The sequence below is a fragment of the Haematobia irritans genome, chromosome 1 (assembly GCF_050003625.1).
Source record: "Haematobia irritans isolate KBUSLIRL chromosome 1, ASM5000362v1, whole genome shotgun sequence".
Lineage (NCBI taxonomy): Eukaryota > Metazoa > Arthropoda > Insecta > Diptera > Muscidae > Haematobia > Haematobia irritans.
Window position 1 is genome coordinate 188,606,970 of NC_134397.1, and position 27,349 is coordinate 188,634,318.

Sequence of the window (27,349 nt, forward strand, 5' to 3'; positions counted from 1 at the left end):
GATCGCCGAAACTGAGGCCTATTTTGAGGCAAAACCGAAGGAGAACTACCAAAATGGTATCAAAAAATTGGAAGGTCGTTATAATCGTTGTATCGCTCTTGAAGGGAACTATGTTGAATAATAAAAACGAATTTTGACAAAAAAATGTGTTTTTCTTTGTTAGACCTAGGACTTATCAGCCAACCTGGTAAAAAACTAAAAATTATAAAATCAAATAATATCTTCTACATTGGTTGTATTAGGACAAAAGGCGCTAAGAACTAAATAAACTGTGTGGAAGTGAGAAAGATGTGAGTGAAGATGCAATTAGGCATAAAATTTCGTTTTAACATTCACTTTTTTTACTCGATACTTAAATAGAATTACAATTGAAGAACGAATGCGAAATCAAAAAATTGTTTCCTCCTTATAACAAGCCTATGTGAAATTCATTACTTCTGATTCAAGTTTAAAATACTTGCGAATCCAAGAAGAACATTTTCAAAGCTTTTCTGACTGCAATTTTTTTGTTGAGAATTATAGTTGGCTACCATTTCGTTTCTCACAAAAACCAAAGATACGTTTTTTCAGTGTTCAAATCCCACATTTTAATATTACAAAGACCTTTTCTATCAGTGTTGCAGAGGCAGCCCTTTTAAAATTTTATTATAAATTCCCAGATGTAAGCGTGCAAATCTCATTAACACATGTTGACGGCAGCATAATCTCAAAATTACCTATCTGGCCTTAAGCGGCACATCACAAAAATCATAATCGTGTAAAAATGTATACTACAAAGGAATTTAATGAGACTGTTTTTGAATATCATTACGCAAATATTGTGGAAAGGCAGTCAATTAGTTTGATTTTGGGTGGGCAAGTAAGTTCATCAAGAGTTGTCAATAAATCCACATTGATGCGAAATGTCCGAATGACCATTTTATAACTCATAAATATCATCAATAGGCGATGTCAATGACGAAAAAAACACTGGGGAATTGAATAAGACCATATTAACTTGACCTATTTTGTATAGAAATTACAGCTAAGCTTTGCAAAACAATACAGATTGATTAGTAATTTGATAGTATTATTTTCTATTGTATTTCTGTCATAAATTATAACGTCGTTTGTGACTTACTAATATATTAAATTATCATCTTCACTTTCATACAGTTCGAATATAATAGTGTGGATGATCTTTTTGAAAGACTTTTGTTTTTGCAAAAATATCCATATCCGACTAAAATAGTATGTGGGCTATTTATGGCGATTTTTATTTTTGACATCAAAATTTATATTTTATTTGCAAAAAATCGCACGTGTTTAAACAAAGCGTAAAGAAACAAATAGTTTCAGTAACTGTGGTAGCCAGACTACACATAGAAAAATAATTGTTTCCTCTCAAACGAAATGTTAGACAAAGAAATATCGTTTATTATTTGCTTTTCGCTGTAAGGAAGTTTGTTTGGAAAATAATAAAGGGTGGTTAAAATTTCAAGGGCCGATGTTGATTTTGAATAAAACACAAACTATTTAGGAAATTATTGTAATTTTATTTTATTATGATATATTGGTATTACTCAATTATGTATGGAACAAAATATCGGCCAATTGGGCGCCGCGACCTCGGTGGCACACCTTCATCCGATGATCCAAATTTTCGATGACGCTGAGGCATAATGGATGTTCTATGCCGTTAACGTGCCGAATTATCTCTTCCTTTAGCTCTTGAATTGTTGCTGGCTTATCGTCGTACACCTTTTCTTTCAAATAACCCCAAAGAAAAAAGTCCAACGGTGTCAAATCACATGATCTTGGCGGCCAATTGACATCGCCATTACGTGTGATAACACGGCCATTGAATTTGTTGCGCAAAAGAGCCATTGTTTCGTTAGCTGTGTGGCAAGTGACAGCATCCTGCTGAAACCACATATCGTCCACATCCATATCTTCCAATTCGGGCCATAAAAAGTTCGTTATCATCTCACGATAGCGAACACCATTCACAGTAACTGCCTGACCGGCCTCATTTTTGAAAAAAATACGGCCCGATTATGCCGCCAGCCCATAAACCGCACCAAACAGTCACTCTTTGTGGATGCTTTGGTTTTTTGACAATCACTCTTGGATTCTCATTCGCCCAAATGCAATTCTGTTTATTGACGAATCCACTGAGGTGAAAATGTTGCCATTTCTTGGAACCATTCTGCCCATTCACGACGTTTGGAATGGTCAAGAGGCTTTAGTTCTAGAGCCAATTGCACCTTGTAAGCGTTTAAATGCAAGTCTTTATGCATAATGTTCATCAACGACGAGCGTGAGAGGTGCAATTGTTGGGCACGACGACGAGTTGAGGTGGACGGCTCTTCAGTCATACTATCGCGAACAGCAGCAATATTTTCTGCAGTACGAGCTGTACGAGCATGCACTGGTGTTCTCACATATGCACGATATGCATTTTAATTTAAACGCCCATTTTCATAATAAGTCTGGATAACTTTAACACGTTGTTGGATTGTGTATCTCTCAATGGTTCAAATTGAGTAAGTCTGAAATATAGAAATGTCAAATAAAGTTCGTTAAAAAAATTTGCCGTTTAGGTGTGGTTCACATTCAACATCGGCCCTTGAAATTTAACCACATTTATAAATTTTTGTGATAAACTTTGCCAATGCATTTATCATCTATGATGCCCATTCAAAACTACACGCAAAAAAATACGAAACGAAATTTTAGACAAAGAAAGTTCGATTCTCATTTGTTTTTCGCTGTAAGGAAGCCTATATGGAAGAAAAGTATATTTTTTATGATAAACGTTTATTCTTTTCCAGGATGTAAAAATAATTTCATAAAGACTAACTCAAAAAAAAAAAAAAAAAACAAGTATATACGGCCGTAAGTTCGGCCAGGCCGAAGCTTATGTACCCTCCATCATGGATTGCGTAAAAACTTCATCTGCCATCCACAATCGAATTACTTATGTTGCGGTAACGCTTGCCGATGGCAAGGTATTTTAAAACCTCCTAACACCATCTTCTAAATTGTATGTAAGTCCATACGTGGTATATATTAAATCAAAAAAGATCGATCCAATACGTATATAATTCAGTTTGACAAAGTAGACATAAAATTTTGACAAAATTTTCTACAGAAATAAAATGTTAACAAAATTTTCTATAGAAATAAACTTTTGACAAAATTTTCTATAGAAATAAAATCTTGGTAGATTATTTTTGGCTCGAGTGGCAACCATGATTATGAACCGAATAAAATTTGAACAACATTTTCTATAGAAAGAAAATTTTGACAAAATTTTCTATAGAAATAAAATTTTGACAATGATGAAAATTTTATTATGAACCGAATAAAATTTTAACAAAATTTTCTCTAGAAATAAAATAAAATGTTGGTAGATTATTTTTGGCTCTAGTGGCAACCATGACTATGAACCGATATGGACCAATTTTTGTGTGATTGGACCAATTTTGGTATGGTTGTTAGCGACCATATACTAACACCACGTGCCTAATTTGAACCGGATCGGATGAATTTTGCTCCTTCAAGAGGCTCCGGAGGTCAAATCTGGAGAATGTTTTATATGGGGGCTATATATAATTATGGACCGATATGGACCAATTCTGGCACGGTTGTTAAAGATCATATACTAACACCATGTTCCAAATTACAACCGGATTGGATGAAATTTGCTTCTCTTGGAGACTTCGCAAGCCAAATCTGGGGATCGGTTTATATGGGGGCTATATATAATTATGCACCGATGTGGACCAATTTTTGCATGGCTGTTAGAGACAATATACCAATATCATGTACCAAATTTCAGGCGGATCGGATGAAACTTGCTTCTCTTTGAGGCTCCGTAACCCAAATCTGGGGATCGGTTTGTATGGGCGCCATATATAATTATGGACCGATGTGGACCAATTTTTGCATGGGGTCTATATATAATTATGGACCGATGTGGACCAATTTTTGCATGGTTGTTAGAGACCATATACCAACATCATGTACCAAATTTCAGCCGGATCGGATGAAATTTGCTTCTCTTTGACGCTCCGCAAGCCAAATCTGAAGATCGATTTATATGGGGGCTATATATAATTATGGACCGATGTGGACTAATTTTTGCATGATTGTGAGAGACCATATACCAACACCATGTACAAAATTTCAGCCGGATCGGATGAAATATGCTTCTCTGAGAGGCTCCACAAGCCAAATTTGGGGATCGGTTTATATGGGGGCTATATATAATTAAGGACCGATATGGACCAATTTTTGCATGGTTGTTAGAGACCATATACCAACATCATGTACCAAATTTCAGCCGGATCGGATGAAATTTTCTTCTCTTTGAGGCTCCGAAAGCCAAATCTGGGGATCGGTTTATATGGGGGCTATATATAATTATGGACCGATGTGAACCAATTTTTGCATGGTTTTTAGAGACCATATACCAACACCATGTACCAAATTTCAGCCGGATCGGATGAAATTTGCTTCTCTTTTAGGCTCCGCAAGCCAAATCTGGGGATCGGTTTATATGGGGGCTATATATAATTATGGACCGATGTGGACCAATTTTTGCATGGTTGTTAGAGACCATATACCAACACCATATACCACATTTCAGCCGGATCGGATGAAATATTCTTCTGTTAGAGGCTCCAGAAGCCAAATCTGAGGGTCCCTTTATATGGGGGCTATACGTAAAAGTGGACCGATATGGCCCATTTTCAATACCATCCGACCTACATCGATAACAACTACTTGTGCCAAGTTTTAAGTCGATAGCTTGTTTCGTTCGGAAGTTAGCGTGATTTCAACAGACGGACGGACGGACGGACATGCTTAGATCGACTCAGAATTTCACCACGACCCAGAATATATATACTTTATGGGGTCTTAGAGCAATATTTCGATGTGTTACAAACGGAATGACAAAGTTAATATACCCCCATCCTATGATGGAGGGTATAAAAAAAAAAACAAATATATACGGCCGTAAGTTCGGCCAGGCCGAATCTTATGTACCCTCCACCATGGATTGTGTAGAAACTTCTACGAAAGACTGTCATCCACAAATTTCAAATCACATGGTTGTTAAATATCATATACTATCACCACGTACCAAATTTCAAGCAGATCGGATAAATTTTGCTTCTCCAAAAGGCACCGGAGGTCAAATCTGGGGATCGGTGTATATGGGAACTATATATAATTATGGACTGATAGGAATCAATTCCTGCATGGTTGTTGGATACCATATACTAATATCACGTACCAAATTTCAACCGAATGGGAAGAATTTTGCTCTTCCAACGGGCTCTGGAGGGCAAATCTGGGGATCGGTTTATATAGGGCCTATATATAATTATAGACCGATACCGACCAATTTTTGCATGGGAGTTTGAGGCCATATATTAACAAAACGTACCAAATTTCAACTGAATCAGATGAATTTTGGTCTTCCAAGAGGCTCCGGAGGTCAAATCTGGTGATCGGTTTATATGGGGGCTATATATAATTATGAACCGATGTGGACCACTTTTTGCATGGTTATTAGAGACCATATGCTAACACCATCTACCAAATTTCAACCGGATCGGATGAAATTTGCTTCTCTTAGAGGCCTCGCAAGCCAAATCGGGGGATCGGTTAATATGGGGGCTATATATAATTATGGACCGATGTGGACCAATTTTTGCATGGTTATTAGAGACCATATACTAACACCATGTACCAAATTTCAGCCGGATCGGATGAAATTTGCTTCTCTTAGAGGCCTCGCAAGCCAAATATGGGGGTCCGTTTATATGGGGGCTATACGTAAACATGGACCACTATGGTCCATTTTCAATACCATCCGACCTACATCAATAACAACTACTTGTGCCAAGTTTCAAGTCGATAGCTTGTTTCGTTCGGAAGTTAGTGCGATTTCAACAGACCGACGGACGGACATGCTCAGATCGACTCAGAATTTCACCACGACCCAGAATATATATACTTTATGGGGTCTTAGAGCAATATTTCGATGTGTTACAAACAGAATGACAAAGTTAATATACCCCCCATCGTATGGTGGAGGGTATAAAAATACTATGTGTGAATATAAACAAGTATAAATTTACAAATTTGGAGTAAACATATATATGCTGTGATATAAGACCGCCAAAAATTGTATATGCTTAAGTAAAAAGATTAAAATGAGTATTCGGAGAGAAAATTCATTCGGAGCCAAGAGAAAAGACATTTAATAAAAAAAGCATGGGTTTTGTTTATCATTCACTGAAAAAACAGTGAACCCACCAGGAAAGATAACTTTCGATTAATTTTAGAAAATTTGGAACTTTTTTAGAAAATTTTAACTAAAGGGTATTACAAGCGCTGGCATCACTCCGATATGGCAAAAATAAGTAAATATTTTTCGACAAATTCAAGAAAATTTATTAGACATAACTAAATTTTTTCAGTAGTTAAAGAAAATTTTGTAGTTTTAAGAGAAATCTTGGAGTTCAAAATTGCAAGAATGTCTTTAGTGACATACGAAGTTCATGATGGACACATTTTCGGTAAAATTTACAAATTTAAAGAAATAATGAACTATTTTGTAAGAAATACGAAATTAGGAAATCTTTATGCTTTATTTGTGTATAACTTTTTCCCGTTTTTTAGTTCATTTAACTAACATACGCAAAAAATTATTTGACTAAAATAAACTTTTTCCAAACATAATGATTCTATACTAATATAAAGTTAATATGGCTTTAGTGAAATAGAGAGTTCACTTTTTTTTTGAGTGTTTTCGCATTACGGGCACTTTTTTTATTTCGTCAAAACAAATCAGAACGTACACTGAAAAAACAGTGAACCCACCAGGAAGAAAACTTTCGGATAATCTTAGAAAATTTTGAATATTTGTAGAAAATTTTAACTAAACAGTATTACAAACGTTGGCATCACGCCGATGACATAAAAATAAGTAAATATTTTTCGACAAATACAAGAAAATTTATTAGACATAACAAAGTTTTTTCACTTGCTAAAGAAAATTTGGTAGTTTGAAGAAAAAACTTGGAGTTCAAAATTGCAAGAATGTCTTTAGTGACATACCAAGTTCACGATGGACGCATTTTTGGTAAAATTTACAAATTTAAAGAAATTTTGAACTATTTTGTGGAAGACACGAATTTAGTTAATCTTTATGCTTCATTTGAGTATATTTTTTCCTCGGGTTTAGTTAATTTAACTAACGTACACAAAAAAGTATTAGATTAAAGAAAACTTTCTCCAAACATAATATTTCTATGAACTAAAATAAAGTTAAATTGGCTTTAGTGAAATAGAGAGTTCACTTTTTTTTGAGTGTAGGACGAGTAAGTCAAAATATTCAAACAAAGGTAATTAAAGGGATCTTCATAAAAACTAACGAAAGGGCAATATACACTGAAAAATAGCATGCCCGGTTCCAAAGATCGTGTCTCTATTTTAAAAATTTTGGTATTGATTCCGAGCCAATGAAGCCGAGAATTCAAGTAAGGATACTTTTAAGACATAATTCTCTTTTAAATGTGGGTCTTGTGTATTTGACTCTATGAAGCAAATTTTATTTTTTCGAGTTTTCAGCTTTTTTCATATGCTATAAAAAGTCCGTTAAAAGCAAGACAGTAGAAATTGTGCTATGTTTCAAGTAAAAACGTCTTTAAAATAAAGTGTTGAAAAACATGTCCTATTTTTTTAACGATTTTTGCTTTGTAGTCAAGATGCAAAAATGCAACAAATTTAAAGACAATTTCATTAGTTTTAAAGATTTTTTCTGAATTATTAAAGTCAAGTTGACCTTAGTTCAAAATTTTTTCTTTCATGTTATGATACCCATTTTCAAGTCAAATCACTTAATTATAAGGACAACACGACTTCATTGGAACGTTTATGGACTTTTGAACATGGAAAAAACTTTATATTAGAGAAATGCGTCGTCTAAGCTAAGCAAAATTTGTATTCTTATTTTAAGGACATGAAATCTTTGGCCACACGACAATATTTTTTTCAGTGTACTCTGTTTAGAGTTGTTACAGTAAAATGAAAACATTGGGAAACAGTGAAAAATTAAACATTAAGATCTATAAAAACAAAGTTTAGTTCCTCTTTATTAATAAGTAGTCCAAGAGGAGTTGACGGATACTATCGAAAATAAAAGCGGACATTGAGTTTGAGTTTTGCCAGTAAAATTATTTCTCATTTTAACGGCCAAACTCGCATCGGTATAACCAGAATAACATTATAACTTTTTTAGGCAAATTGTATTATAACTTGGTGGGGAATGATCCAAAGCAACAATTGAATAAGTTTATTTTCTTTAGAATAAATTATTAAAGAAAGCAAACAATTGTTCACACCTAAATAAATTTATGTGTTGGTTGTAAAATTATTGTTTCGAATTTAAATATAATGTGCTTTTGAATGGTTATCGTTAACTTTAGGATTCGATGGAAAAATATTTATATATTACTCGACTTCACATTCTTCCTTTGTAAGAGTTTTTTGAATTGTTTCTAAAATTTCAAACTTGTGTACAAAACCCTTTTTTGTTACAAATTTTTTATTTTTGCAATAAAAAATAATACATGATTTGAAATCAGTCCATTTCGTTTATATCAAGCACTGTTATTTTCTGAATTTAAGTCTTTTATAAGACACACTTTACAGTTTCGTAGTAAAAAGTTAATATAGTAGTATGTAATGTTTAACACCTTTTCGGGATATTCCGAACGTATTTGGAATATACGTAAAAAAATATATGTAAAAAAAAATAAAAAATGGTGTCGGTCGAAGCAGGGATCGAACCCAGGACCCTTGGCATGCAAGGCGGACGTACCAACCACTGCTCCACGTCGCCAACAAATGTATGTTTAACAATGTTATGTTGTTAAACAATGTTATGTTTGCATCGGCTCGTGGGCGCCGCAAGCTATGCTATATAAATATGACTTATAACGATAATTATCTCTTGATGACCATAACAGCTACGTAGCCCAGTGGTTAGTGTGCTGGCTTACAAACTGTGTGGTCCGCTCTTCGAATCCCCGCCCGGCAAAAGGTAAAATTTAAAAAAAATTATAAAATTTAATAATTTCTTCTACAATAGGTGTGTTCCTTTACTTTACTCGTAGTAAAAAGTAGTAAAAGAGAGAAATATTGAAAATCCTCTCAGATTTCTATATTTGTTAAATGTACAGGAACGAAAATATAGTAAAAATTGTAAAAATGTCAAATAAAAAACAAAAGAAGCATTGTGATTTGAATAAATATTTTCAAAACATGTAGGTAAATTAAATACTTTTATATCGAAATTTTTTTTTTTTGACAAATGGCAGATTTTTTGCAGGAAACTTCGAAATCCTTATTACGATAGAAAGAAGCTATGGTTTTTACTTTGTTATAAAAAGTACTCCTTTTGCAAAATTTTTAATCAAAGTAAAACTCTGGCTTCTGTGCCATAAAGTAGAGTAATAGCGCATATTATCAGTATCTTATAAGGTGGGGTTTTTCATTCCGTTTGTAACACATACAAATAACGAATTCTGACTATAGAAAGTATATATAGTCTTGGTCAGGGAGAAATTATAAGACGATGTCTCTCTGTCTGGCTATCTGTTGTAATCAGGCTACTTCCTTCAATAATGAACCTATAGTGCTGAAATATTACCAGACACGTTACTTCGAAACAAGTGGTATTGGTTCGGCATTGTTTTGAAATTCCAAATCGTGGAGTCTACACGTTAAATCTAAAGCACAAAGGTGCACAAAATTTTCCTCCAGAATACGTAGAATTTTATAAGGAATGTAGTCCTTCTAGACTCCAAATATAGACCCCACTTTGTTCAAATTTTGCAAAAAAATAAATTGTAAGGCCCTATCTCGCAAATATTAGATATATTCGCACACATACGCAATCTTTTTATGGTAGTTTATAAGTTCTATCCAGCAAAGCAAAAATCATGAAAATCGGTGCATAATTGCGCGTTTGCCAAGTAACACTTAATTTCATACATCCGAGGTGTCCAACTTCCAACGTCTATAGACCAGCCCGTGAATACACTAGGGACCTACAAACCTCTAAATATAGAGAAAAACATTTCAGCTTTGGCACAAAGAAAAAATTATGATGATATCTTAATCCATTAAAAAGTTACAGAATTATTTCCAAAAAAAAGCTATTTGGAACTACTTTAGTTTGGAAAATTTGAAAACAAATAATTATTTTTGTCATGACATATCTACAACTTTTACTCGAAAGAATTTGCCGAGTAACTTGTAGTAAAAAAAATTTAAAAGAGACATGCATTTTGACATTGTTCTCTTAAAATTGTTTACTACTTTTACTATTTTTTGGGGTTGAGGAACGGTTTCTAGTAAAAACTAGTAAAATTAGTAACTAGTAGTACGTAAAGGAACACAACTAATGTTTGTATTACAGAAAAAGGTGCTAAGAAGTGAGAAAAATGTGAGGGAATATACAATTAGGCAGAAAAAAAAATTGAGCACAACCTTCTTTGGGAGAAAATTCTTCTAAGCATATAATATTTTTGGGTTCAAAATGTTTCCAAACATATTATATGTTCACATAATAACATATAGTTTTTTGGAAGACAACAATTTTGAATTTGGATGGAAAAATACATAATGTTTGGAACTAAGACCACCCAAACATATTATATTGTTTAGACCAATATGCTTTCAAACATACTATGTATTGGAAGAAATCAAATATATAAATGTTTGGGCAATACCCAAAAATGTATATGCTTGAAGCAAAATGTGTTTGGCACCCTCAAAAAAAAAAAAACAGAAGCGATTTTTTTTTGAGGGTGCGTATATACTTGTTTTTTTTTTTTAATGTACTTTAAAAAATCGTATAAAGGGGAGGTCCCCCTCCGCGACCAAATATCGAAAAATAAAGTAGCGGGTCTTTGTCTAGAAATCACCCCTAACCTTCATTGGAAATTTCACCCAAATCGCAGAACTTTGGCCCAATTTTGAAAAGCATTACTTGGTAAATCGACTTTTTGCTAAGCACTAGTATGTTGTTGCACTACCCAGCATCCATCCTATGATGGTGGTGGGTGGGTATAAAAATACAGACTTATATACTCCTCTCAATGAACATATATAACTTGTGAGATATATCGCACATAACCATCATACATTTGTAATCTAACTTCAAATTTGCCAATTTCTTTAATGTCTTGTAATTAACCCAGTTGTCATAAAGAAACCCTATTTGTTGATCGAACAAAGAATAAGCCCCGATTACAGGAACATATTCAACAAACATCGGAGATATGCAACAGGTTGACATTGATGTCAAACCGCCCATTATTTACATGTCGCATACAAACTTTTTCGGTTTGTATGATGGAGTGTTTAGACCACATGTGGCTCCGCAGAGGGTTTGTCAAATCGATGTCGTTTGTTGGTAGTAACGAGGTTTCGTTGTTGTTGTTGCTGCTGCTTTTGTTACCAATTAATTATTGGTTGGGGGGGTTAATCAAAATGTAAAACATGTGAACGCTATTATCAGCGTCTATTTTATCTGTGCGGGCTTCCAAGATGAATGAGGAACCCATTACAAAAAGATTTGTAAACAAACCCAAAACCAAACACAAATTTTGATTCTATTGTTTTGTCTTTTGGTTTGTTGTCGTCCCATTGGGATGGTTGTTCAGATGGTTACATAAAGCGAATACCGAAAATTGAAAATTTCCAACCAACATTAGATGATGATGAGTGGTAAGATGGTTGGCAATTGCGGTGGTGTATGCTTCAGTGTCGTCTGTGTTTGTAGCCTATGTCTTTGCCTATTAATATCCAAATAAACTCTAATTATGGGTATTTAAAAGGGGATTTTGAAAAAAAAAGTTGTTCGTTACAGCAGCTCTTTATTGAGTTTGAGTTTGTCTTGTATGTGTGTGGTTATGTGCTGTGTAAATTAATTCAAGCCCTAATCACATTTAATCTTCATCATTTATGCATAAGAGCCGCTAATATATTTGTGGGTATTTATGGAAAAAATGCATCCATCTTCCAGTTTTGTGTTGAATCAAATATATGCAAGGGTGTAGCAAACACTTGAAGAAATTGCTATATTCACGCAAAGAAATGTGTTTTGACATTTTATCGTAGTCATTTTGTGATTAGTTAGAGCATTTATTTTATTACTAATCTTATAGTAAATATAAGAATAATAGAGAATAATTTAGCATTAGTATATTATTTTTGTGATAACCCAGCAAAAACTAGGTAACCACATCTCATTACAAGTTACATTACCAGGATTAAAGCTGTCATTACACATTGCATTACATTGCGGTGAGTTATAATGACTAACTTGTAATGACAATAATAAATACTTCTCGGTAATTTTTGAATTGATATTCTCAAAATGTAATGCATTTGGCCGTTAATGACTTAATAAAATATAATAAATGACGGTGCCATTAGCTATAATTATTCACATAATTGAGCATTTACTTAAAAAAAAGTATCAACTATAAATAAATGAAACCAGTAAGGAAAGTCTAAAGTCGGGCGGGGCCGACTATATTATACCCTGCACCACTTTGTAGATCTAAATTTTCGATACCATATCACATCCGTCAAATGTGTTGGGGGCTATATATAAAGGTTTGTCCCAAATACATACATTTACATATCACTCGATCTGGAAGAATTTGATAGACTTCTACAAAATCTATAGACTCAAAATTTAAGTCGGCTAATGCACTAGGGTGGAACACAATGTTAGTAAAAAAATATGGGAAACGTTTAAATCTGAAGCAATTTTAAGGAAACTTCGCAAAAGTTTATTTATGATTTATCGCTCGATATATATGCATTAGAAGTTTAGGAAAATTAGAAACATTTTAACAACTTTTCAACTAAGCAGTGGTGATTTTACAAGGATAGTGTTTGTATTTTGACCATTTTTGTCGAAATCAAAAAAACATATATATGGAAGCTATATCTAAATCTGAACCGATGTCAACTAAATTTGGCACGCATAGCTACAATGCTAATTCTACTCCCTGTGCAAAATTTCAACTAAATCGGAGTTAAAAATTGGACTCTGTGGTCATATGAATGTAAATCGGGCGAAAGCTATATATGGGAGATATATCCAAATCTGAACCGATTTCAAACCAAATTTGGCACTCATAGCTACAATGCTAATTCTACTCCCTGTGCAAAATTTCAACTAAATCGGAGTTAAAAATTGGCCTCTGTGGTCATATGAATGTAAATCGGGCGAAAGCTATATATGGGAGATATATCCAAATCTGAACCGATTTCAAACCAAATTTGGCACGCATAGTTACAATGCTAATTCTACTCCCTGTGCAAAATTTGAACTAAATCGGAGCAAAAAATTGGCCTCTGCGGGCAAATGAGTGTAAATCGGGCGAAAGCTATATATGGGAGCTATATTTAAATCTGAACCGATTTGGCTGATATTTTGCAATGAAAAAATTAGAAATGCATGCTGTCATTAAATATTTACATAAAAAAGGTTTATCGGGACAAGAAATTCATAATGATATGGTGAATGTGTTAGATGAAAATGCTCCTTCATATGCAACAGTAAAAAATTGGGTTGCTGAATTTAAACGTGGTCGTACAAGCATTGAAGATGAACCACGTAGTGGACGTCCAAAAACAGCAACAACAACAGAAATTGTAGCCAAGTGCATGATATGGAATTAAATGATTGACGAATAAAAGTGCCTGAAACTGCTAATATCATGGGCATCTCAAGTGATCGAGTCCATTTAATTTTGCATGACAAACTACAGATGAAAAAGTTTTCTGCAAGATGGGTGCCGCATTTGTTAACAGTCGATCAAAAACGCATAAGAATGAACATTTCTCAAGCTTGTTTGGATCGTTTTAACCCTTATACTACGTTGGGGTCATTTGATGACCCATGTCGTATTTTTCATCACCGCATTTCTTACTGTTCGAATATAAAAATACGACCTAATACCCAACGTAGTATAAGGATTTTAAGCGTCGTTCCAATAACTGTTGATGAGACATGGATCCACCACTATACTCCAGAGATAAAAAACAATCCAAACAATGGAGTGAAGCTGGAAGAAGTGCCCCAAAGAAGGCAAAAACAATTCAATCGGCTGGTAAGGTTTGGCATCGGTTTTTTGGGACTTCAAAGGTATTTTATTGATTTACTATCTGCAAAAGTGAAAAATAAGTAATTCAGAGTACTATTGCAACCTTTTGGATCAATTAAATGTACAAATTCGAGAAAAAATGTACTGGCTTACAACAAAAAAAAAATAATTTTTCATCAAGACAACGCACCAGCGCACAAGAGTGTTTTAACAATGGCAAAAATCAACGAATTAAAGTATGAGTTGCTTGACCACCCACCTTATTCTCCTGATTTAGCTCCCAGTGACTTTTACTTGTTCCCAAATTTAAAAAAAAAATCCTTGCTGGCAAACGTTTTACCTCAAATGAAGATGCAATTACAGTTGTGAACCACTATTTTGAAGACCTTGAGGAAAACTATTTTAATCAAGGGATAGAATTGCTAGAAAAGCGTTGGACTAAGTGTATTGAAGTTGCAGGATATTATATTTCAGAAAGTAATTACAAATAGAAAGTAATTAATTAATAAATTAATTGAGTTTTGCAATCAACATCAATTAAATTTTTAATTGAATCAATTAAAAAATTAATTGAAATTTTCTGAAAAAAATCAATTGATTTTTTAATCAAGAATTTTTTCAATGCCCGATTAAAACTGTGATTGATACTATCATTTTCGTGATTGAAGACATTTCAATTAAAAAATTAATTGGATCAATTAATTTGGTGATTGAATCAGAAAAAAAATTTTGTGTGTGTACCAGAAATATTGATTTAAGACCCCATAAAATATATACCGATCGACTCAGAATCACCTCCTGAGTCGATCTAGCGCTTGGTATCCGTCCGTCTGTCTGTATTTGTTGTTCGCAGGATTCTAGACGCAATTATTAACCGATTTTGATGAAATTTGGTATGTGGCTTTTATTTTTTTGGTACAGGGACGAACGCTATTGAATTTGGAAAAAAATCGTATTAAATTTAGATATAGCTCCCATATATATGTATCGCCCGATTTCGATAAACAGGGTCAGATTGCGATCATTTACTAACCGATCGGCGTCAAATTTTCCATAAAGTAACGCTATTGACCATCCTTTAAGTGTGCCAAATTTATTCGAAATCGGTTCAGAGTTAGATATATCTCCCATATATATGTATCGTCCGATTTTCACAAATTTGGCCATAAAACCCTTATTTATAGACCGATCTTACTCAAATTTGGCTTATTCTAATCTTCTATAGTACTTCTATAGTGTGTCAAATATCATTTAAATCGGTTCAGATTTAGATGTAACTCCCCTATATATGCATCGCCCAATTTTTCAAAATGTGGTCATAAAAGCTTTATTTATTAACCGATCTTACTGAAATTTAGCACAAAGTTACTTTCTGTGGTACCAACCAAACCTGCAAAATATCATCCAAATCAGTTCAGATTTAGATGTACCTCCCATATATATGTAGCGCCCGATTTTGCATATTTGGCCGTAAAACTCTTATTTATAAACCAATTGTACTCAAATTTGGCTAAATTTAATCTTCTATAGCACTAACTGAATGTGCTAAGTTTCATCGAAATCGGTTCAAATTTAGATATAGCTCCCATATATATGTATCGCCCGATTTTGCCGAATTTGGCCCTAATAACCTTATTTTTTACCATAGAGGCCTCATTTATTAACTGATCGTACTCAAATTTTGCACAAGGTAACCGTCTGTGATATTCCCTGATATTACATACCTGCAAAATATAATACAAATTGGTCCAGATTTAGATATAGCTCCCATATATATGCATCGCTCGATTTTTCCAAATTTGGCCATAATACTCTTATTTATTAACCAATGTTACTCAAATTTCAAATTTTGATGTACTAGCCGATCGTATTTAGACTTGCATGTAGCTCTTACAAAATAATATTGCCCGATTTTCACAAATGTGGATTTATTGCCCACAACTAATTGAGCGATTTCTGCTTTTTATACCCTAAACCACATAGTGGTCATTATACCCTAAACCACATTGTGGCCATTATACCCACATAGTGGTCAGGGTATAATAACTTTGATCGGCCAAAAAATGTGCCTACCAGAAATATTGATTTTAAACCCCATAAACAAGTAAGTAAAGTAGAAAGTCGGACGGGGCCGACTATATCATACCCTAAACCACCCCTACTGAATTAGTAAACATAAGCATTTATCATTGGTATAGGTTTTGGAGAACATAAAGGGGGTACATGTTTATGGGTGTCTTGTCACAATCTGAGCAGAAATGTCTAATATTAGGAGCTATAGTTTATTTTGCACCAAAAGAGTTAATATGCCACTAATATCGAGTACATTATTAAAAAGAGGAAATCGGTCAATTAGTTGTGGGTAATAAATTCAAATTTCTGCAAATAGGGCAATAGATTTATGTAGGAGCTACATGTAAGTCTAAATACGATCAGCTAGTACATCAAAATTTGAAATTTGAATAACATAGGTTAATAAATAAGAGTATTATGGCCAAATATGACAAAATCGAGCGATGCATCTATATGGGACCTATATCTAAATCTGAACCAATTTGTATAATATTTTGCAGGTATGATTGATACCACAGAAGGTCTATTTGTGTAAAATTTGAGTACGATCAGTTAATAAATGAGGCCCCTATGGTCAAAAATAAGGTTATAAGGGCAAATTTTTCAAAATCGGGCGATACATACAATCTTAAACAAAGTTGCCTAGATCCAGTCCTCTTTAGTACTAAATGTATGTGCAAAATTTCATCGAAATTGGTTGCGATTTAGATATAGCTCCCACACAAATGTATCGCCCGATTTTGACAAAGTTGCCCCGATTAATTTTATTTTTGCCCATAGAGGCCTCATTTCTTAACTGATCTTAGTCAAATTTTGCACAAGGTAACCTTCTGTGGTATCAATCAAACCTGCCAAATATTATACAAATCGGTTCAGATGTAGATATAGCTTCCATATATATATGCATCGCTCGATTTTCCAAAATTTGACCATAATACTCTTATTTTTAACAGGTTGGCTGATAAGCCCCCGGTCTGATGCAAAGATATCGTCTCTAGTATTAAATGCATATTATTTTTATATAGTACTAACCTTCAATGATTCGTGTCAAAATTTGACGTCTGCAAGTCAACTAGTTTGTGAGATAGAGCGTCTTTTGTGAAGCAACTTTTTTTATTGTGAAAAAAAAAAATGAGAAAAAAAAGGAATTTCGTGTTTTGATAAAATACTGTTTTCTGAAGGGAAAAAATACGTTGGAAGCAAAAACTTGGCTTGATAATGAGTTTCCGGACTCTTCCCCAGGGAAATCAACAATAATTGATTGGTATGCAAAATTCAAGCGTGGTGAAATGAGCACGGAAGACGGTGAACGCAGTGGACGCAGTGGACGCCCGAAAGAGGTAGTTACCGACGAAAACATAAAAAAAAATCACAAATGAAGTTGATCGAGATAGCAGAGGCCTCAAAGATATCCAAGAAAAGTGTTGGTCATATCATTCATCAATATTTGGATATGCGGAAGCTCTGTGCAAGATGGGTGCCGCGCGAGCTCACATTTGACCAAAAACAACAACGTGTTGATGATTCTGAGCGGTGTTTGCAGCTGTTAACTCGTAATACACCCGAGTTTTTCCGTCGATATTTGACAATGGATGAAACATGGCTCCATCACTGCACTCCTGAGTCCAATCGACAGTCCGCTGAGTGGACAGCGACCGGTGAACCGTCTCCGAAGCGTGGAAAGACTCAAAAGTCCGCTGGCAAAGTAATGGCCTCTGTTTTTTGGGATGCGCATGGAATAATTTTTTTTAGGGATTATCTTGAGAAGGGAAAAGCCATCAACAGTGACTATTATAAGGCGTTATTGGGGCGTTTGAAGGTCGAAATCGCGACAAAACGACCCCATATGAAGAAGAAAAAACTGTTGTTCCACCAAGACAACGCACCATGCAACAAGTCATTGAGAACGATGGCAAAAAATCATGAATTGGGCTTCGAATTGCTTCCCCACCCACCGTATTCTCCACATCTAGCCCCCAGCGACTTTTTATTGTTCTCAGACCTCAAAAGGATGCTCGCAGGGAAAAAATTTGGCTGCAATGAAGAGGTGATCGCCGAAACTGAGGCCTATTTTGAGGCAAAACCCAAGGAGTACTACCAAAATGGTATCAAAAAATTGGAATGTCGTTATAATCGTTGTATCGCTCTTGAAGGGAACTATGTTGAATAATAAAAACGAATTTTGATAAAACAAGTATATACAGCAGTAAGTTCGGCCGGGCCGAATCTTAAATACCCACCACCATGAACCAAATATTAGGGTTTCCTTTGAAATTTCAGGAGGGCTTGAGGACTTGAGGACACTTCCCGAAGATAAATTTAAAGATTTCATCCATGAGGACTATATCAGATTCTGGATTTATAAGAACCATTTTTGTTTGAGTTTTAGAGGAATCATTAACATCTCTTGTAAGTGTGCAAGAAAATTTTAAAATAACGTCTTGATTTGAAATCTTAAATCTGTAGAAGTAAAATCTGGAAATTTTACATTGAGTTTCAAGCAATTTTCATCATCAGTGCGCCTTCTACACCCTCAAGAAGTGAAGTCGGTCTATATGGAGGCATTACCAAATGGACCTATAAAAACCTAATCCGATACACGTTTTTGTGAGCCTAAAATACCAGAATATTCACAATTTCAGGCAAATCAGATAAAAACTACGGTTTCTAGAAACCCAAGGAGTTAAATCGGGAGATCGTTCTTATGGGGGCTATACTAAAATATGGACCGATACTCACCGTTTTCGGCACACCTCTTTATGACCCGAAAATACCTCTAGATTTCCAATTTCAGGCAAATAGGATAAAAACTTCGGATTCTAGAAGCCCAAGAAGTAAAATCGGGAAATCGGTCTATATGGGGGCTATACCAAAATATGGACCGATCCTCACCATTTTCGGCAGACTTCTTTATGGTCCTAAAATACCTCTAGATTTCCAATTTCAGACAAATTGGATAAAAAAATAAGGTTTCTATAAGCCCAAGACCCCAAATCGGGAGATCGGTCTATATGGGGGCTATACTAAAATATGGCCCGATACTCACAATTTTTGGCACACGTATTTGTGGTCCTACAATACCTCCAGATTTCCAATTTCCGGTAAATTGAATAAAAACTGCGATTTCTATAAGCCAAAGAAGTAAAATCGGGAGATGGGTCTATATGGGGGCTATACCAAAATATGGACCAATACTCACAATTTTTGGCACACGTACTTGCGGTCCTATAATACCTCTAGATTTACAATTTCAGGTAAATTGAATAAAAACTGCGGTTTCTATAAGCCCAAGAAGTAAAATCGGGAGATCGGTATATATGGGGGCTATGCCAAAACGTGGACCGATACTCACCATTTTTGGCACACCTCTTTACGGTCACAAAATACCTCCAGATTTCAAATTTCAGGCAAATTGGATAAAAACTACGGTTTCTATACGCCCAAGACCCCAAATCGGGAGGTCGGTTTATATGGGGACTATATCAAAACCTGGACCGATACAGCCCATCTTCGAACTTGACCTGCCTGCAGACAAAAGACGAGTTTGTGCAAAATTTCAGCACGATTGCTTCATTATTGAAGACTGTAGCGTGATTACAACAGACAGACAGACGGACATCGTTATATCGTCTTAGAATTTCTCCCTGATCAAGAATATATATACTTTATATAGTCGGAAATCGATATTTCGATGCGTTACAAACGGAATGACAAACTTATTATACCCCCGTCACCATTCTATGGTGGTGGGTATAAAAAAGTGTTTTTCTTGGTTAGATCGATATATCGATTTCTAATACTTTATTTAGAAATCGATATCGAAATGACAAACCATCCGCCTTTGATTTAGTTCACGAATTTTTAAAATAGAAAGCTTTAAAATTTTAGCTTAAAACTTTGTTATAGAATTTGATAAACTGTTGCGGATATTTAAATCGTACAAAAAAAATGACACAAATTGTGGGAATGTTGGAAAATCCAATTCATCCAAAACCATAATATATTTCCAACCATGATTTACTTGTATTATTTATAGCCATGGTTAGCGATGGGTTATGATTAGGTCGACAAACTTCCACCTGTGGTACATGATTGTTTGGGAAACTAGTCTCCCATAGAAATATTTTTATTTTTCTGTCATTATTACATTCCCATCATCTCAGCTAATCCCATGGTCATTTAATGTAATCTGAGCTATCAATACCTAAGACCGCCACCCAATGGCATCAGAGTATTCAACTTGTTTTTATGTAACTTTTGATCAAAAACTGAAATGTTTTCGTTGGTCGCTTGTTTGTTTTGTATATTGGCGCTAAAATATCTTGTATCGGCCATTTGGCGTTTGATGTTTTGCAAAACACCCATTTTCGGCGATCGAAATGTATAGGAAAGAAAAAGACACCGCCTGTTATTAATCAGCTTTTGTAAAAAATATGTCATAGTTTGTGGAGTATGCAATGTTGCAATCAATCCCAATACGAAGAGACGCCGCTATGCATGTGCTCCACCAAAAGCCCGTAACCAGTGTGACAAAAACAGTCAATTCAAATTTTCTATAAAACACCATGGTTGACCGGTCGTTGGGCTTAAACACTAACTAAACGTCACTACATCGGTTTCCGTTAACGTTTTCTTTTAAATATTCGTTAAAATTGATCCAAGTACGAAATGCGTAGATTTCTTGTAAGTGAATTGAAGAAACAAAACAATAAGTAATAAAATTTACTAAAAGACAATCTAAGTGAATAAGTTTAAAAACTGAACAGTGAATAGACAAGAATTGAAAATTGAAAAAGTGTGAAACAATTGCATCTTAAGAACAATTGTGTTACGAAAATCTTATAAACGTCCCTGAGTTAGATGATTAATCAGTTGACGAAAACTATGTTGCAAATTTTCAATCGAAGTACTATTATGGCATGAAAGAATGTGGAACATCTGACAAATTATGTGACAACCCTTAAAAGTTTTCTGCAATAAAAACCAAGTATATACGGCCGTAAGTTCGGCCAGGCCGAATCTTATGTACCCTCCACCATGGATTGCGTAGAAACTTCTACGAAAGACTGTACTCCACAAATTTCAACTCACATGGTTGTTAAATATCATATACTACCACCACGTACCAAATTTCAACCAGATCGGATGAATTTTGCTTCTCCAAAAGGCACCGGAGATCAAATCTGGGGATCGGTTTATATGGGAGCTATATATTATTATGGACTGATAGGAACCAATTCATGCATGGTTGTTGAATACCCTATACTAACATCACGTACCAAATTTCAACCGAATGGGAAGAATTTTGCTCTTCAGCCGGATCGGATGAAATTTGCTTCTCTTAGAGGCTCCGCAAGCCAAATCGGGGGATCGGTTTATATGGGGGCTATATATAATTATGGACCGATGTGAATTTTTTGCACGGTTGTTAGAGACCATATACTAACACCATGTACCAAATTTCAGCCGGATTGGATGAAATTTGCTTCTCTTAGAGGCTTCGCAAGCCAAACCGGGGGATCGGTTTTATATAATTATGGACCGATATGGACCAATTTTCGCATGGTTGTTAGACACCATATACTAACACCATGTACCAAATTTCAGCCAGGTCGGATGAAAATTGTTTCTCTCAGAAGCTCTGCAAGCCAAATCGGGGGATCGGTTTATATGGGGCCTACATATAATTATGGACCGATATGGACTAATTTTCGCATGGTTGTTAGACACCATATACTAACATCATGTACCAAATTACAGCCGGATCGGATGAAAATTGTTTCTCTTAGAGGCTCTGCAAGCCAAATCGGGGGATCGGTTTATATGGGGGCTATATATAATTATGGACCGATGTAGACCAATTTATGCATGGTTGTTGGAGACCATATACTAACATCATGTACCAAATTTCAGCCGGATCGGATGAAAATTGTTTCTCTTAGAGGCTCTGTAAGCCAAATCGGGGGATCGGTTTATATGGGGGCTATATATAATTATGGACCGATGTGAACCAATTTTTGCATGGTTGTTAGAGACCATATACTAACACCATGTACCAAATTTCAGCCGGATCGGATGAAATTTGCTTCTCTTAGAGGCCTCGCAAGCCAAATTTGGGGGTCCGTTTATATGGGGGCTATACGTAAAAGTGGACCGATATGGCCCATTTGCAATACCATCCGACCTACATCAATAACAACTACTTGTGCCAAGTTTCAAGTCGATAGCTTGTTTCGTTCGGAAGTTAGCGTGATTTCAACAGACGGACGGACGGACATGCTCAGACCGATTCAGAATTTCACCACGACCCAGAATATATATAATTTATGGGGTCTTAGAGCAATATTTCGATGTGTTACAAACGGAATCACAAAGTTAATATACCCCCCATCCTATGGTGGAGGGTATAAAAATATGAAAGGCCTCATTTCTGGTGTGAAATGAGGCCCTATAGCTGAAGAGAGAAAAACGTAAACTTGGGAGCACCCATTGCCGTATCTAGACATTTTTAACCAGGGGCGCTATAGCCCCCCAAATCTAAACTACAGTAACAATGTATAATGGAAAATCATATATAGGTTTTCACATTGAAGAGGGGCTAATTTTTTCTGGAGAAGGCCCTCCCCCAGAGGCCTTACTAAGCGTAGTAAGCTCTCCCCCAGAGGCCTTACTATGCTTATGGAGCCACCGTGGTGCAATGATTAGCATGCCCGCCGTTGCGCACATACAGAGTCGTGGGTTCAAACCCAGTTTTAACCAAACACCAAAAAGTTTTTCAGAGGTGGATTATCCCACCTCAGTAATGCTGGTGATATTTCTGAGTGTTTCAAAGCTTCTCTAAGTGGTTTCTCTGCAATGTGGAACGCCGTTCGGAATCAGCTATAAAAAGGAGGTCCCGTTTCATTGAGCTTAACATAGAATCGGGCAGCACTCAGTGATAAGAGAGAAGTTCACAATTGTGGTATCACAATGGACTGAATAGTCTAAATGAGTCTGAAATATCGGACTGCCACTATACCTAACCTAACTTAACCTGTGTCCTCTTTCTTAAGCATGGAAGAAGAAGAATGGATTTGGACTTGCTCATTAAGAGTCCCATGTGTTTCCAATATACTTGGTAGCGAATTGGAGTAAAATTATTACTTTACTTTGAAGTAAAATTATTTCATATTTGAGGTCATAAAATATTCATTTGCAACAAAGATTGTGCAATTTTTTTCCAATAAGCAGATTTATCTATTTGACTTTTAATTACAGATTTATATGCAGACATTGAAAAACATAAAAATGTGCCACGGTAAACTAAAAATGTACATTTTTAGTTTACCGTGGCACAAAATTAACTCTAGCTTTAGGAGGCTAATAAATAAAACTGTTCATTGCATGTACGAAAGATTGGTACTCTCTTACGAAAGTTGCCTTTTTCACTTCGGAATTAGATAATAACAAGTATATACGGCCGTAAGTTCGTCCAGGCCGAATCTACCCTCCACCATGGATTGCATAGAAACTTGCATTAAAGACTGTCATCCATAATCGAATTACTTGGGTTGCGGTAACACTTGCCGATGGCAAGGTATCTTAAAACTTCTTAACACCGGGGTATATATTAAACAAAAAGGCCTATTAAATACGTAAATAATTAAGTTTGACAAAATTTTCAATAGAAATAAAATTTTAGCAAAATTTTCTATAAAAATAAAATTTTGACAAAATTTTCTATAGAAATAAAGTTTTCATAAATTTTCTATAACAATAAAATTTTACAAAATTTTCTATAGAAATAAAATTTAAAAAAAAAAATTCTATAGAAATAAAATCTTGACATAATTTTGTATAGCAATAAAATTTTGACAAAATTTTTTATAGAAATAAAATTTTGACAAAATTTTCTATAGATATAAAATCTTGACAAAATTTTTTATAGTAATAAATTTTCTATAGTAATAAAATTTTGACCAAATTTTCTATAGCAATAAAATTTTGACAAAATTTTCTATAGCAATAAAATTTTACAAAATTTTCTATAGAAATAAAATGTTGACAAAATTTTCTATAGAAATAAAATCTTGACAAAATTTTCTATAGAAATAAAATTTTGACAAAATTTTCTATTGAAATAAAATTTTGACAAAATTTTCTATAGCAATAAAATTTTACAAAATTTTCTATAGAAATAAAATTTTGACAAAATTTTCTATAGTAAACAAATTTTGACAAAATTTTTTATAGAAATAAAATGTTGGTAGATTATTTTTGGGGATCGGCTATATAACTATAGACCGATATGAACCAATTTTGGCATGGTTATTAGCGGCCATATACTAGCGCAATGTACCAAATTTCACCACGTACCAAATTTTAATCTGGTCGGATGAATTTTGCTCCTCCAATAGCTCCGGAGGTCAAATCTGGGGATCGGTTTATATGAGGGCTATATATAATTATGGATCGATGTGAACCACAGTTTGCATGATTGTTAGAGAACATATACAAACGCCATGTACCAAATTTCAGCCGGATAGGATAAAATTTGCTTCGCAAGCCAAATCTGGGGATCGGTTTATATGGGGGCTATACGTACAATACCGTCCGACCTACATCAATAACAACTACTTGTGCCAAGTTTCAAGTCGATAGCTTGTTTCGTTCGGAAGTTAGCGTGATTTCAACAGAAGGATGTACATGTTTAGATCGATTTAGGATTTCACCACGACCCAGAATATATATAGTTTATGGTAAGACCCCAATATTTCGATGTGTTACAAACGGAATGACAAAGTTAACATACCCCCATCCTATTGTGGAGGGTATAAAAAGAACTTCCGAAAAAGTAATTTGCAAACTTAGATCATCTCCAATGAATTATACATGGACTTGCCATAGTACGTAAGTACTCCACTTTTGGATACTTTGCATTGCTTTGGAAGTTGTGCCTTGGAAGTTCATTTGGATGAAGTTATTAAAAAAATATTTTTTTTTTATTTTTATCAGTATTTGTTGTTTTATTTTTATTTTCTTGTTATCTAATTTTTAAAAATTGAAAAACTTCTTCGCTTCCACCGGGGTTTGAACCTGGGTTGGTTGGCACCATAACAGAAGCCTTAGAACACTCGGCCTCACCAGCGGCAATTTTTTTTATTATATATTTTTCTAAAATTTTTTTATGTTATACATCGTTTTTATTTATTTTTTTTTTTTTTTTTGTATAATATATTTTCCCATTAATTCTCCTAATTTGCACAACGTTCTCAAAAGAACTTCCATGGAGGTGAAAAAGTTAAACGGCCCAGGTTCATATCCCAGGGGGATGATTTTTTTTTCAATTTTTTTGTTTAACTTTTTATTGATTTTCTATTCTTTTTCGCGAAATTTAATTTAATTGTCCGAAACTTAAATTTTCACTTAAAACTGCTTAATTGCGTACTTTCTAAGACTTGTCCAAAAGGACTGCATCGGAAGTAGACAAAAATCGATAGGGGATCCCAGCATGCGATTTAAATTAAATGTTTGCGGACTTGTCCAAAAGAACTGCACCGGAAGTGGAAAAAATTGGCGGGGAATTCCGGGATGCGCTTTAAAAGAAATATTTGTGGAACAACTTGCGGAAAAGTAATCAAGTTTCAAAATTGTCGAATGAAAAAAGTTTTCAGGGCGCTCAAAAGATTCAATTGGTTTATGTTGAGGCTATTTCCAATTATGTACTAATATTGATCAATTTTCGGTTGTACGAATCGTTGTATGTGATCCGTATTGTCAATGGAAATTTAATATATTTTATTTTATGTTGTCATTGGTGATTAAATGAATACATCCAAAACACACATATTTTATCTGGTTAATTAATGTCGATGATGGTCATTAAAAAAAGGTGGGCTTCATTTTTTTTCATTTTGATGCGTCTAAAGTTTCGAGATTGATGTAATTAAATTACCACCTAAGAGTTGATTAGTAATGCTGCTCCCTTTATCGCAATGATCTTTAGTCTTTAGAAGAGTGAATGAGTGCTAAACGAGGGCATCATAGGCATATCGAACTTAATTTACGAAACTATTTCTCCATAAGTGAAGACAATTAAACACATCGTATATGTATGATGTATTTTAACAGTGCATTCATTAATCAGGTCGTAAAAACCACCACAATAAAATTGTCATAAAATCCATAAAAATAAAATCGTAGAAAATAAAGCAAATTTTAATCGATTTTCAAATTTGGTTATCTGTCTTCTTCTTCTTTCAGATCCTTGTCTGTCTCGCTCTGGCCAATGCTGAAAAACTGGGATACAATTACTCATCAGGTCGATCGCATAATGGATTTGGAAATCGATTTAAACACCGCGGAATCACAGCCACCCCAGCTCCAACACCAGCTCCCACCCACTCCAACCAAGGAGTTGCCACTGGAGCTAACAATGGACTTGGTGGATTCCCTGCCGATGCAGTTAATGGAGAACAATACCAATCCCTAGTACCCCAGACAGAATTCAATAAGGAATTCTATTCATATACAGCACCAGAAGATGCCTTCAATGATATCGAAGGAGCCGAACGTGCTGCAGCAGCCATGCGTAAAAATCTTCGCATTGTCTTTATACGAGCACCGGAAAACAATGCCCTAACAAATGCAGCCTTACAACTGGCCAAACAATCGGCTGAATCGAAAACAGCCATTTATGTGCTCAGCAAACAGACCGATGTCGGTGAATTGGCCGATAAATTGCAGTCAGCCCAACAGGGTCATGCCGAAAAGCCGGAGGTACACTTCGTCAAATATCGTACACACGAAGATGCTATTCGTGCCCAACAGATTATTCAACAAGAGTACGATAGTTTGGGTGGCACTTCGCGCTATTCAAATGAGGGTGTTGCTCCTGTTCTGGACTTTGCATCCATCAACGAGGGTCTCTTGGGACCCAGAAACACTCAGAATTCGGTTAATGACCTTGGTGCTCCTGCACCAACGAATAACGGATATTTGCCACCTAAGATAAGGCTGTAGTAACTGACGTTGTAGTAATTAAGACAATTGTAACGCTTAGTAATTTATTTAGTTGTTAAGTTATTAGATGTCTATGTCAATAA

At 34.9% G+C, this 27,349-nt stretch overlaps 1 protein-coding gene across 1 annotated transcript; it reads left to right on the forward strand.

Annotated features, from left to right (window-relative positions):
• Positions 1-763: 763 nt before the first annotated feature.
• On the forward strand, positions 764-27,268 carry LOC142233881 (uncharacterized). The gene is made up of 3 exons (XM_075304945.1): positions 764-859; positions 1,156-1,230; positions 26,508-27,268. The coding sequence occupies exons 1-3, from the start codon at positions 764-766 to the stop codon at positions 27,264-27,266; spliced, it is 930 nt and encodes a 309-aa protein (XP_075161060.1). The 3' UTR covers positions 27,267-27,268.
• The last annotated feature ends 81 nt before the right edge of the window (positions 27,269-27,349 follow it).

What these genes read in the sequence shown, in the direction of transcription:
- LOC142233881 (XM_075304945.1), top strand. Translation starts at nt 764, where the DNA reads ATGTATACTACAAAGGAATTTAATGAGACTGTTTTTGAATATCATTAC. An exon ending in GTTTGATTTTGGGTGGGCAA is followed by an intron (nt 860 to 1,155) that starts GTAAGTTCATCA and finishes ACTTTCATACAG; the next exon opens with TTCGAATATAATAGTGTGGA. An exon ending in ATCCATATCCGACTAAAATA is followed by an intron (nt 1,231 to 26,507) that starts GTATGTGGGCTA and finishes TTCTTCTTTCAG; the next exon opens with ATCCTTGTCTGTCTCGCTCT.